The sequence below is a fragment of the Hemicordylus capensis genome, chromosome 3 (assembly GCF_027244095.1).
Source record: "Hemicordylus capensis ecotype Gifberg chromosome 3, rHemCap1.1.pri, whole genome shotgun sequence".
Classification (NCBI taxonomy): domain Eukaryota; kingdom Metazoa; phylum Chordata; class Lepidosauria; order Squamata; family Cordylidae; genus Hemicordylus; species Hemicordylus capensis.
Genome location: NC_069659.1, coordinates 122,318,996 through 122,333,369, shown reverse-complemented (window position 1 = coordinate 122,333,369; position 14,374 = coordinate 122,318,996). Strand labels below are relative to the sequence as shown.

Below are 14,374 nucleotides of genomic sequence, written 5' to 3'. Positions count from 1 at the left end.
CTTGTCTGAACCATAAATTGCAAGTTAATCATAGGAGTTGGTCCAAAACTCTCTGAAGGGTGCCAAGAAAATTGTAATTACAACAAAACATATTAGAGGTGATTTTAGTATTTAATAGGACAAAAAGAACAAAACTCTAGCTTCTGTTTCTGTTTTCTTAATAGCAGACAGCTAAAATAAAAACGTACGTTTCAGTCTTGAAACCACATGGTGCTATGGGTCTTACGCTAACTAAGATTGTGGTCTTCTTGGCATATTGAAGGAAAGGACTGGGCACTCCACCCCCTACACACAATGTATATAATGGGGTGTTCAGAGTGGCCACACATAGTTTATAAATTTAAGGGCCATAGAGCTTGCATGGCAAAGCCAGATATGTTATGGGAATAATGAAGATTTTTGCTAAAGATAGGAAGGGAGGACATTGCACCATTTGTTATTCCTTCAAGCAAGCTTCGTGCTTATGTCTGTCTGAAATATATGTGTGCTTTTTTGCACTTAGGCAAGTGGCATCTTGGGATTAATTGCAACAGCAGTGATGACTTCTGCCACCACCCCTTAAATCATGGTTTTGATTACTTCTATGGGATCCCTGTAAACAATATTAGAGACTGCAGACCTGGGCATGGAAGCGTGTTTGCCAGTGGGATTAAAATGTACATTCCTACAACCCTACAGATCACAGGAACTGCTTTAATCTCTTTGGCAGTTCTGCATTACATTGGTCTCCTCAGAGTTTCTCACAGAGTGCTGGGCTACTCCTTCTTAATGACTGCACTGTTACTTGGACTCTTGATGTATTTCTTCTATAACTTTCGGTATCTGAACTGCTTCTTGATGAGAAATCATGATATTGTCCAGCAACCCTGGAGCTATGAGAACCTCATGCAGAGGTTTACAGAAGAAGCCAAAAGGTTTATTAAAAGGTAGGTGCATCCAGTTGCAGTATATTGGCATTTCGTTGAGGTTGTTTACTTACAGTAGTACCTGTGGATGGGGGGAAAAAGTCATCTGTTTTCCATTTTTGCATGCTATTAACATTTAAAGGGAAATAAACAAAGCATGAACATGATGAGTGAGGCCAAAACTGGATTTGTATAATTCTATATCCTGACAGAAGTATAAGTTTATCTTTCTGCAGTTCAGCTGTAATGAGAAATCATAGTTTCCTGCTACATGAATGAGCCATAGAAAACTAAGGGTTTCAATGTTTCTCTCCCACTTTATCTCCTCTGCTCACATGGCTGAGAATCCTGAATTGTTTAAACCATATCTCCCTAGTTTGTATGAACCTGGGAACTGTAGTTTTCCTGGTTTAAAAAGACAGTATGTGAAACCAGAGTCTGGAGTTAGTTTCACAGCCTGGCTTGCTATGCATTTCCTCACTTTGCATGAGCCACAGAGCCATGGTGTAAACAAAACATCATGGGTCCACAACAGAGCTGAGAAGATATAGGGGGGTGGGGGTGGAGGACCATGTGGACCCATGGTTCTTTTGGGTTTATTCCTGTTTTGTCTGAACCATCCCTCTGCAGAAAGGGGATATTTAAGCACAGTTGTAGTTTGCCAAGAAAATAACTGAACATACATATATTGTTTATCAATTTGGCTTGGCAAAAACTCTAGGTAGATGCACCAATCAATAAGGTTCCGTTATTCAAACTTTCCATTATTCCATTATTGGTTGTTGTAGTGACCAGCCTCCCCTCCCTCTAAAAAGTTAACCGGAAGAGGACCCTGTCTTGACTGACAGGTTGGTGAACTCCAGGGCAGCCAATCAGCACACCAGGGGGGTGGGACCTAGAGAGCATTTGCTGGGAATTCTGGGAACAAGAAGGGCAGTCTTTGTTGGAGAGAAGTGTGTATGGAAAGATTGAGGGGCAATGGAGTTTGCTTCCTCATGGTGGAAGCAAGCGTGGAGGTTTCTCTCATGGAATAATTCTGTAGATCCTTAAAAGAAAAGGATTTCAGGATGCTTGATTTTCCTCAGGAATTGGGTGAGTTTAAGGAGAAGAAAATTCAGCCTAGAGAACAGTTTGTTAGTCAGATTACACATTTGAAGCTTATATTTCTTTGGTGTGTGTGCTTTTTCATATTCCTGATACTGTTCTATTATTGTTTACCTGTAACGTAATTAAAATAAGAAACACTAGCCTATGCCCATCCTACCTATAGTGTTGCAAAAGACTATAAACACTTGAGCGTGCATTAAGACAACCTATTTTTGTAATCTTACTGAGTATTCCTAACTGTATGTAAAAGCTGACGAAGCCTCAGACAGAAGCAGTCTGTAGTAATTGAATAAAACTGGTTTTTAGTTATTTTCTTTTTACAAGCCTCTCTGAGTTGGTTTTTAACTCAGGAAAGCGGGGGTGCGGGGGCAGGGTGGTGAAGGGGATTTTACTCTGGCTATGGCAATGCCTATACGTTTTCTCACCACGTATAGGCATTGCTGTACTTATCCAATAGCAAAATAAAGAGAGTTTTCCCTGGGATTCCACCCCAAGACCAGGAAGTTTCAAGCTCTGTTGAAAAGAGGTGTGGTGGTGGCAGCTTTTGAACCTACCAATAAAACAGAAGAGTTTTAAGAGAAATCTAGGCAGCTTAGCAGGGATGTTTCAGCATTTCTTTCCCTAACTTCAGCATTTCTTTCCCTAACTTGAACTTGCTCTGAGACAAAGGATTTAGTCCACTACAGTTGTGCTGATCAAAGTTTCTGTTTAGCTTTGGCTTGAATGCTAACTGTGAAACAATGATCAAACATCAGAACACTTCAGGTATTGGAATATTTATATCCAATAATAAGTTCCAAGTTTTAATATTGGAATAACTATTCCAAAAACTCACACACTCCTACAGAATGCCAAGTAGCTATGCAACAGTTTTCTTAGAGTGAGTGAAAGTGTTGACCAAGAGACCTGGAAAGGAGGTCTGTCTTTGGTGTGGGTACAATGACTCACACCAATGAAGACACAATGCTTAGCCTGGAGATAAATGGCCATAACTTTATTTAATCAATCTAATTAAGCAACTTGGTTCTCCACCCACCTATAGTATGAGTCATAGCATGTTGCCACCCAAGATGCAAGTTCTTACCCTAACCCTTAATGTGATTACACCTGAGCTCAGAGCACCTGTTGGCCTAATAGGAACATAGGAAGCTGCCTTATACCAAGTCAGACCACTGTTCCATCGACCTCACTATTGTCTACACAGACAGGCAGTGGCTTCTTCAAAGTTGCAGGCAGGAGTCTCTCTGAGCCCTTGCTTCGGATACCAGGAAGGGAACTTGGAACCTTCTGCATGCAAGCAGGCAGTCACTTTTGCCCTGAGGGGAATATCTTTACAGTGCTCACACATGTCTCCCTTTCAAATGCAAACCAGGGTGGACCCTGCTTAGCAAATGGGACAATTCATTCTTGCTACCACAGCTTATTGTTGATCTTCTTAGAAAACCATAGGGGGAAAGGGAAATGCAGGGAGCATCACTTCCATCCACAAATCACACATAGGGTTGGTGATGCTCCTGTAATCTAGGAAAATATCCTAGCACTCCCTGAGCCTCACAGCCTCTAGGGTCTGATTGACTCCTCATTATGCCAAATGCACACCTTGAGGTGCTCATTAAATAACTATTTAACCTTCATTACTGCATTGTTCCTGCTGTGGTGACTAGAAAGGAACATAAAGGGACCAGAAGGAGATAGGGTGGTAGGCAAAAAAGATGCCTGTCATTGACCAATTGACAAGAGTCCAAAAATTGCTACCTGGCCCACAAAAAGGCAACCAGCCAAAGTCCACACTATGCACAGATTGAATGGAAGGAATGTCTAATACAATGTAAGGTCTCAGCAGGAGTGTGCATGCAAATGGCACTAAAGTCTTGTCGCTTCCCAGGACCTCAGTCAATCAGAATGCCCCAATGCCTCGCTTGAAGCTGAGTGGGGCAAATAAAACACACATGAAGCATACCTGGGTCAGCAGCATCAGAAAGAGGAAGTCATAGTGCTTTTTTAAAAAAGCTTGGGGCTCCAAGCATACTGCTATAGCTAGTGGAGACTGATGTTGCTTTTGGAGAGAGCACTGCTTACCTGCCGGCTTCTGTACTACCTGCTGGTCCTGTATGTTGCAGACCAGGCATTCACAACCTGTAGTACTCTGGATGTTGCTGAACTACAACTCCCATCATCCCTAGCCACAACAAAATGTACCTGAGGTTGATGGTAGTTGTAGGTCAGTAACACCTGTAGTATCAAAGATTAGGAACCCCTATTGTATTTGTTTATATACTGTCTGATATATACATCTCTCAGTGGTGTGCACAATCCAAATTACAAAATAAGAAAAACAATGAACAATCCACTGAGGGAAAGAACTAAAATAATTTAACAGAATAAAAACAATTGAACAGTTTGAAATTATTTTTTTATAGCAATCTTAAAAGATATGGAGAAGCTCTTATTTTCACAGGGGTTGGATAGGGCCAGTTGATCTCCCCCCGATAAATAGAAGAGTATCACCACTTTTATTTTATTTTTTTATTTGATTTCTATACCACCCTTCCAAAAATGGCTCAGGGTGGTTTTAAAGGTGTGCATTTGCATGCACACTCCTTTTAAAAGTTGCCTCATTATATGGTCCCTTCATGTTGTCCCAGAGACCAACCTGGCTGTTGCATACTGTACCAGTAGTAGTTTGCAAACTATGTACAAAAGCAGACCAGGCGCGTAACCATGATCGGGCAAGGGGAGACAGTTGTCTGGAGGCCCCACAGCTTAGGGGGCACCCGAGAGACATGTCACGTGCCTCCCCCACCCAGCGCCAGCCCCAGCTTCCTTGATTTAGTGTATTTTTTTAAAATGTTTTTTAAAAAACCCACCTTTGTTCTGGAGCGCCGTATTTCCTGCCTGCTGCTGCCTCCGCCCACCCTCCACCCTTTTGCCTAGTTCTGTGGCCGACGGGGCTCCTCCTCCTTCCCCACCCATTGGCTGCTGCTGGTGCAGAGAAACGCGCATGCTCAGCTGCTGCTGCTGCTGCTGCCTAGCGCGTGCTGCTGAGCAAGGAAGGAAGAGGAGGTCGTCGCTACCATTATTCCTAGTGCCCGCCAACGAATCAATCTAGCAGCAAGCAAGCTAGCAAGCTAGGATCTACCATTACTTAAAACAAAATGGAGCGGCAAGAGGCTCAGGAATCAGGTAAGGTTAGTTATGCACATTCGGGACGGGGATGGGGTGGGGTCCAAGAGACCCCGTTGCTCTCCTTTGCAGCAGTAGTTGGGCATCTCTCCAGGTTCACCAGAAGTGCTTTACTAGCAATAAAAATAGTAATGCATTGCCACTTGCACACACACACAAGTGAAAAAGAGAGCTGTGGAATCGTCTTCTCTCCCTTCTCCCTCTAGCATTCCAATTGGCTAGATCACTTGAAAAATAGATTCCCAATGCCTCCATTTGAGCCGTATGGCTCATCCTTCGAAAGCGTTGGTTTTCAAAGCTAGCAATAGTACTGGAAGAGGAAGGCTTTGTTTGAACATATGCAGAGTGCCGTTTTCTCACCAGCGCTGAACCGGATTCATCTGGGATTGACGGGAGGGCGCGGCTCAGAACGTGCACCACTTCCTTACCGGCGTGAGCAGGCTCGTCTCTCTTCCATCTTAAACCCCGGAATCCCTTTGAAATTGACGTCAGGAGGAATGGATTTCTCAGAGTGGAAAGTGAGATTTGCCTCTGGAGCTTTTAAAACTTGGCACCCAGATTTTCACCACTGTTTAGAGAAATCCAGCTCTTTCTTTCCCATTAATCTTTAGTAAGGAAGGAGTTCAGACTGCACCTGTATAAACAATCAGAGCTTGGGGCGGAGAGAAGTCACACAAACCAACTCTGCCCATGTGTGCACGCGGCGCGCACGCGTTGTATGGATATGGCTAGCTATGCCCTGGGCACTCTTGAGTTACGGGCACACAACGCAGCTAGGCAACCACCAGCTAGTGCTTAGGCGAAGCCGTGCCAGAGAGGGCAGCCCGGTATGCACGTCCAAGTTCAGGCCCTCCAAGTGCCAAGTTTGACACAAGTGTGTGCTTCGGCGGAGATTCCGCCAATCAATATGCTGCCATAATGGGGAAAGTTGTGCATAAAGACGCGGGGTGGGGGAAAGCGAGAGAGCAAGCCCCGAGCAAAGGGCTGCAGTTTCTGAGAGCAGAAAGCCCTGCCCGCAGCAGACGACAGTAGCTTCCCAATTCCAAATCAGCTCGGAATCGGGAGGAAGAAGAAAGCGGTGCCAAGAAGCGAAGGAGGGGAGATGGTGCCAGCGCCAGTCTGGTGGGAAAAGGAACGGAACGAAAAGATTGCAGATGCAGGAATAAGGAGCCCAGACTTCCACCTGCTGCAGCCATCAGACTCATGCGAAGAACATCTTCTTTCTTCCAAGCAGGCAGGCAGGCAGGCAGGCACGTAAACTTCGTAGGAGCTGCGGGGCTCAAACCCCCTCTGGGCTTCCTGGGGTAGGCAATGCCCCCCCCCATCAGCAAGTTCCCATGCTCAAGTTCATCAGTCAATTGAACAACACACTCAGTCCTGTGTTGTCTTTGTGGCAGCTCAGCAAGTTCTTAGTCTCAGCCCTTTCACTCTATTTCTCTGATTAGAAGTAGTAAAGCAAGGAGAAAAATTAGTGGTGCTCTATGCATGCAGGTGGTCTGCTCTGCCCAGAGCTACCCCATCCCCTAAGGGGAATAGCTTACATCACTCACATGTAGTCTCCCATTCAAATGCAAACCAGGGTGAACCCTGCTTAGCAAAGGGGACAATTAATTGTTGCTACCTCAAGACCCACCGCCCACCCACGAAACTGAAGTCTGGCCCCTGTAAGCAGGGGTGCAGATCCCTCCCTAAGCATATGCGTATCCTTCATTTTACTGATCTCCCCACCTACCTAATACGCCCCATCTCTCCCTGTCTAGTTAGCAGAGTCTACATTGGGCCAGGAGAAGGAGAGGAAGGTGGTGATGGGGGGGGGCATTTTAAAATCTTGTCTCTGGGCCAAAGCCAACCTTGTTACACCCCTGAAGCAGACCCATATAGAGTGTATTACAGTAGTCAAGCCTGGAGGTCACCAGCATATGCACTAGTGTTTTAAAGTCATTTACCTCCAGAAATGATATGTAGCTGAAGTATCAGCCAAAGCTGATAAAAGGTGCTCCTGGCCACTGCCTCAAACTATGAAACCAAGGAGAGTTTTGGATCCAGGAGCGCTCCCAAGCTATGTACCTGATCTTTCAGGGGGCATGTAACCCCATCCCGAACAGGCAGATCTAAATCATCACTAGGTTCCCGACCCCACACAGTCAGTACCTCCATCTTATCTGGATTCAACTTCAGTTTGTTATCCCTCATCTAGCCCATTACCAACTCTAGGCAGGTGTTTAGGGAAAATATGCTATTTCCTATTGAGCTCAACATGGAGAAGTAGATCTGCGTGTCATCAGCATATTGACAAAACCCTGCACCAAAACTCCTGATGATCTCTCCCAGCGATCCTAGGTTACATGTGGATGTTAAAGAGCATTGGAGACAGTATGGAGCCTTGTGGAACTCCATAAAGTAATTCTTGTTTTGCAGAGCAACAGGCTCCAAGTGACACCATCTGATATCTACCTGAAAGGTAGGAATGGAACTACTGTAAAACAGTGCCACCTAATCCCAGCTCCTTCAGGCACCCCAGAAGGAGACCATGGTTGATAATATTGAAAGCCTCTGAGAGATCCAAAAGGATCAGCAGAGTCACACTCCCTCTGTCAATACCTAATTGGAGATCATCCATCAGGCTGACCAAGGCAGTCTCAACCTCATAGGCTACCCAAAAGCCGGTTTGAAATGGGTCAAAAGATGCCACCACTCTCTCAATCACCTTGCTGAACCATGGGAGATTAGAATCAGGCCTATAGTTGCCTAACTCTTAGGGGTCTCTTGTAGGGTTGTTTTTTTTATAGTATGATCTAGTAATAGTCTCCATAAGACAAGGAGACATTCTAACCTCCTGCAGAGAAACATTTATGATGTTTAATTTATGATTGATGGAGCCTCTCCGACCATCTGATTGTTAAGTAAAACAAGCCAAGTTGGGCAAGGGTCAAGAGAGCAGGTGGTAAGACTCAGAGTCCAAAACAGTTTGTCCACATCCTTAGGAGTTACAAACTGAAAGTGATCTAGTCTGACCACATAAGAGGAGTTGCTTGATACCTCTATAACAGACACAGTCCTAATTGTGGAATACAGTTGTTATAGATAAACAAGTATTAGAAACACAATACAACTGTAGTATTCTCTCCTTCAAAAGAAATTTGACTGCATTCAGGTAAAGTAGGCATTATTCTACTATTATTACAATATTACTACTAGTAAAAGATATATACCACTTTTCAACAAAAGTTCTCAGAAGTGGTTTACAGAGGGGGGGGGGGAATAGGATGGTCCCCTGTCCCAAAAGGGCTCACAATCTAAAAAGAAACATAAGGTAGACACCAGCAACAGCCACTGGAAGAAGTATGCTGTGCTGGGGTTGGATGGGGCCAGTTGCTCTCCCCCTGCTTAATATAAGAGATCCACCATTTTAAAAGGTGCCTCTTTGCAAAGCAGGCATAATTTTTATTCTGAAGTCAGTGTCTGTGTAGAAAAGGAGACAAAGTACATATGCAAGCCTTATCGGTCTGAAATTATTATTTATCATCTGCATTGCACATTTATTTTAATTTTTGAGCTGTTACTAGTTAAAAGGAATCAGCCTTCATATGCTAATTATTTTAATTAACACTGCATTCAGTGCACTTGATATGCAGGCCTTTCTAAAATATTCTTTACTAGATGTCTCTCTGTTTAAAGGATAATATATCAGAATCCCAGTTTAACCAATCTGGAATTAGTCTAAAAAGCCTTTGTTGTTCTCCCAGTGCTTTTACTTAGCTGGAATGACTGACCACGCATATTGATCTAACAAAATATTTGGGTGAAATTAAGCAGGAAAAAGAGCTGAGAATCTTCAGGATACTTGTTAAGCACTTTCATAGATTTGGAATCTTCAGAGTTCTCTGAAGTTTTGTGTGGTGAAAGCTTATAAACATCTCACAGAAATAAAGTGTCATTTTCTGCTATTTTGCCTCAGTTGCCATTTAGCACACCAAAAATCCTTAAAACACATGTGTAGCATTTATCCACTTGAGTTCTTCTCTTTCCTGGAGCTGCCATTTTGAAGCTGAAGAGCAGACTACTGTTTTAAATTTAGATATGTTTCCAATACTTGTAAGTAATGAAGCAGGTCTTTAGGGAAACTGTGGTTTAATTAAGATCAGCTGCCTAACAGTATATTTGAAGACATGGGTCTGGTAAACCATTGTTTCATTATTGTGAATGCAGTCTTGCCAAAGGTGAACACTTTTAAGATCCATTGATTTCTTCCAATGGTACCAAATTGTTCCGGACCCTTTGATAGTGTGATAGTGTACTTTGGCTGGATTGTGCCCCACTCCCCCCCCCTCTCTCTCCATATATATAGACCTAACTTCTCTGAATTTTTGCTACACCTCATTCACTGTTATTTCCATAAGAGAGGATGATATTGAAAATAATCCATCTGCCTAAGCTATAGCTCCCAGAGATCCTTCTGTATGAAAGGACACATGTAGATAAGGGTACAGATAGATACCACTTGATAGAGCCCATTACAGCTTTTTTTGTTTTAATAGGATTAATTGTGAAGGAAGACAAAACTTCTAAGCCTTGATGTTTAATTGATTAATCTGTTAAATCAATAAATTGAATTTTATTTAATTATTTGTAAGGTGTCCCAATTTAATGAGGCAGCTGATATTTATATATTGAAATTTAAGTCAGGGGTTTGGCCTCCCTCACATCCCGCCCCCCAACCGCTGCTGCTCCTCTGCTTGAATCCCAGAGCTGTCCCAATCCCAATGAGAACATGTAGCCCCTTAATATAGGTGTGTCCTCATTGACATCAGCACAGCTCCATCCCACTGAACCAGAACAGCCCTACTGGCTTGGTCAGGTGCATAGAAGCCACTGGCGGTGTGGGTGCAACCCGCCAGCCCTTACGCACCCTAGCCACACCCTCTGCATGTAACGTCAGATGCTGGGGCCATGGCCATATGTGGAGACCAGGCTGCACAGTCCCGTTCACGAGGCATTTCAACCGGTGCTGGGTTCCTAGCCTTGCTGGGAACGTGTGTCTCTGCCTTTTGGCACTCGTAGCCAGGCTGGAAACCCAGCGCTGGCTGAAGCACCTTGCAAATGGGGCCGTGTGGCCTTGTTTCTGCATATGGCCACACCCCCTGCATTGGATGTCAAACGTAGGGGATGTGGCTAGATTGGCTGGGCCGGCTCCACAGAGAGTGGTGGCTTAGTTCTTTGGACCTGTCCACACAATGGTGGCTCTGCCCCTGGGCTTGGTGACATTGGGCCTTGCCTGCAAAAAACAAGTAGGTGCAGTGATGGTGGCTAGGTAGATAGGGGCAGGGGCGGGGGAGCAAGTGGGCAGGCATCTATCCTTAAATCTTGCCAATGACCATCAGCAATCCTGTAGCAGCTTCATTGGTTACCAGTACTCTTCCAGGTTAGATTCAAGGTGATGATCTTGACCTTTAAAGCCCTACACGGCTTGAGGCTGGGGTATCTGCCAGATTCTATCCTTCCATATGAACTTTCCAGTGCCGTCTGTTTGGCATCTTCAGCCCTACATTTGGCATCTTGGGCCCTGCTCATGGCCTAGTCACTTACAAAGATCTGGTAGGTTGGAACTAGAGACAGGGCTTTTTTGGTTGATCCCCCTCAACTTTGGCCTTCCAGAAGTGATTTTCTATGCTCCCTCCCTCAGTGTTAAAAACAACAACAATTAAATGCACATCTTTTTAGAGAGGTTTTTAAATCTTTTCTCCACTGCTAGGGTTCTTAGTTTTTTCCTTATAACATTTTATTTGAAACTATTACAATTTGTAACATTGAAATGTGGTTTTCATTTTGTCTTTTAACTTATTGTTATTATTAATAATAATAATGGATTATGGATTATTTTATATTGTATATATTTTATGAATGTTGTGAACTGTCTCGAGCAGGAGTGTACTGGAGGGGTTGGGTATAAGTATGAATGAATGAATAAATAAATAAATAAATAAATAAATACAAAACTTCCAGATGACAAGCTCCATTTCAGAAGAAGCATTTCCCCATCTCTCTCTGAGAGGAATGCTATTGGAACATCATGTGTATCATATAAAAACAAAGAAACTATGCTTAATAATAAGTTTAAAATAATAACTTAATTATTCTTGCTGCACTATAGTGATAGTTTTCTAGGTGACTCTTAAAGTTCTGAAGCTTCTTGCTGCAGAGCTTTTAGCTTTACTTCTATGCAGATTTGGTAAATTAAATTGATGTATTAATAGACATATGTATTGAACTGGATAACAGCCCTAATAATTGTCTCACTTTTCACATTAGCTGGTATCTTGTCTTGGAGTACATGAATCAGCATTCAGGTTACCTATTAAAATTACCCACATAAGCTTGCAGGAAACAATCAATCAACCCTGAAAACAATGTTTAGCAAACAGTCTTGATTGATTAGCACACACACAAACATGTGTTTGACCAAATCATCTTTAAATTAAACACATTTCAACAGTTGAAACTTTCCTAATGAACTTGATTAATCTTATTAGTAGGAACTTAAAAGCTCAGTTTCTCAACCAATTCACAACCTAAAGTAAACCCTAATAAAAGGCAAGAGTACAGCTGTGCCAGTTACTGCATTTTCATTATTAAAACCTTGATTCATTTTGTTTCTCATTGGTTATATTTAAGTGGTTACTGATTCACATTCATTTTCTTTCCCCTATTTCTTTTAGAGCATGGGGGCTTACCTTGTAGTGGTGGCCAATATCTGCACTAAACTCTGTAAGTGCAACAGTACAAGTTCCAGACTCCTACTGGGTTGTCATGCAGTAGCGGCCAGTGCGGGCGCCACTGGGGGGTATTGGCGTTGGCAGTGAGAGGCACCTTTTAAGTGTAAATTGATAGGTGCTTACCTCTGCTACCGCTGCCCCTGAACGCTGCTCTGTGCAGCAGTGCACCACTAGCACCCCCTGCAGCGGCTGATAACCTTCGCCACTCACCTGACTGCCGGCGGGGGATCGGCTCTGCAGAGTGAGTGGTGGAGGTAATCCCCCACTGCAAGGGGTGCTGGGCAGCGCGCTGCTGCTTGAAGCAGCATTCAGGTGCAGCAGTAGAAGAGGTAAGCACCTATAAACTACACTTAGAGGTACCTTTCGTCGCCTTATCCCTCTCCCAGAGGTGCCTGCACTGGCCGCTACTGTTGTCATGCAAGCAGTGGCAGTGACCATTTTTGGCCTTTTTGTTTGTTCCCCCTCAACTTTGCCCTCCCAGAAGAGATTTGCTATGCTCCCTCTCTCAGTGTTAAAACACACACACACACAAGTAAATACACATCATTTTAGAGAGGGTTTTTAATGGTTTTTTCCATTGCTTATTTCTGGTAGGGTTCTTAGTTTTTATCTTTTTTCCTTACAGCTTTATATTTGAAACTATTACAATTTGTAACATTGAAATGTGGTTTTAGTTTGATCTTTTAACTTTTTAATCTTATTTTTATTTTCATTATTATGTATTGTATGAATGTTGTGCGCTGCCTCGAGCAGGAGTGTACTGGAGGGGTGGGGTATAAATATGAATACATAAATAAATACAAGACTTCCAGATGACAAGCTCAATTTCAGAAGAAGCATTTTTTCCATCTCTCTCTGGGAGGAATACTATTGGAACATCCTGTGTATCGTAAGAGAGTATGATTAATAAGTTAAAAATAATAACTGGATTTATTGGCTGCACTATAGTGATTGTTTTCTAGGTGGCTCACAAAGTTCTTGCTGCACAACTATTATCTTAACTTCTATGAGAATTTGGTAAATTAAATCGATGTATTTGCAGTGGCAGTGACCATTGAAATAAATAAATAATAAGCACAACCCTCAGGAGCATATTTTGTGATGCACAGTGGGCTTCAGAGTGTTGGGATAATCATTGAAACTCACCCTTTCCCCTTCTCATTCAGTCGTGCAGTGGTAATCTGGAACTTGCAGTGCTAGTCCAGATGTTGGCCAGTATCTCTTGTTCCTACAATGTCCTGGAACAATGCAACATTGAAGACATTATAGGCAGGTGCTGGTAGACTGCCAAAGGAAGGAGCTCTGATGTTCTTTCTACTTTTTAAATACATATTTCATATATTAAATATATGGGGGGAACCCCACTGTTCAACTGTGTTACAAAGTAATACCCTGTTCTGAAAATGAATGGGGGTATTAATTGTAGGGGAAGAATGGTAGTTCAGTCCCTAAATAAAAAAGCAAAACCAGTTTGTTGAGAAAGCAGCAAAGCAAGAGATCTTGAGACAGTTCTTTAGTGTTGAAGAACTACAAGGATTTATTTAAAGAAAAGGTTACAAACAAATGTGAAAAAGCCTGCAGCTCATTTCAGCTGTAGCTCATGGCTGAAGAGAGACCAAAACAAACAGCCATCTCTGGAGAGACAAAACTAACCCTAGCTCCAACATGAATGGCATCAATGTCATATATGTCATTCATTACCTTTTGCAATAGTTTCAGAATAAATGAACCAAATGGCCCCATTTCCCCCCACTCATTCCAAAACAATGCACAGCTTTTACAATGCACAGCTTTATGTACAACCTCCAGGTTCTGCTTCCTTTCTGACAAGCTTGGGTTAGCTTGTAGGTCAGATCCAGTTCAGGAGATCAGGCCTTTACAAAATGAATGTGTGGCGAGGGGATATACATCCAGATCTTATAGGCTCTTGAGATGAATACAAGTACACTGTTCAGAATCAAAATAATTACTTTTGCTTTTGAATTTCTCTATACACAGAGACCCTTTCCAACCCTGACAAATCCAAAATTGCTTCTGCAAGTCCTTTAAGCTTCAAAAGGAGTTTCTTATGAGTCATGGGAAGAAACATGGCATGGAGGACTGGTACCGCTATTATAAATATACAAGCCCATAGCCTTTGCAATGCACCAAACTTAGTTGCGTGTTTGTTTTTTGAATTCCCATCAATATATCTATGACTTTTTTTCCTACAATGACTTACTAAGTATATTGAGGGAGAGTTACAGTACAACTGGGTCTTTTGCATTACTGTACTGAATTCATTAGGAGTAACATATATTTGTTTGGGGTAATAAAGAAAGGTTTGCATCTGTCTGCTTGCAAAAAAATAAATAAAATAAAGGCAGAAAAAATGAGGATGTCATAGCCTATTTATAGCCTTATGGG

General features: G+C 42.7%; 1 protein-coding gene across 9 annotated transcripts in view; it reads left to right on the top strand.

Annotated features, from left to right (window-relative positions):
* The window catches only part of STS (steroid sulfatase), a 275,517-nt gene that overhangs the window by 43,891 nt on the left and 217,252 nt on the right, over nucleotides 1-14,374 (top strand). For all 9 annotated transcript variants that reach the window (XM_053310059.1, XM_053310053.1, XM_053310058.1 and 6 more), the window contains one exon: nucleotides 503-926. In XM_053310059.1, the coding sequence (XP_053166034.1) occupies nucleotides 503-926 (424 nt within the window). The remainder of the gene's footprint in view (nucleotides 1-502; nucleotides 927-14,374) is intronic.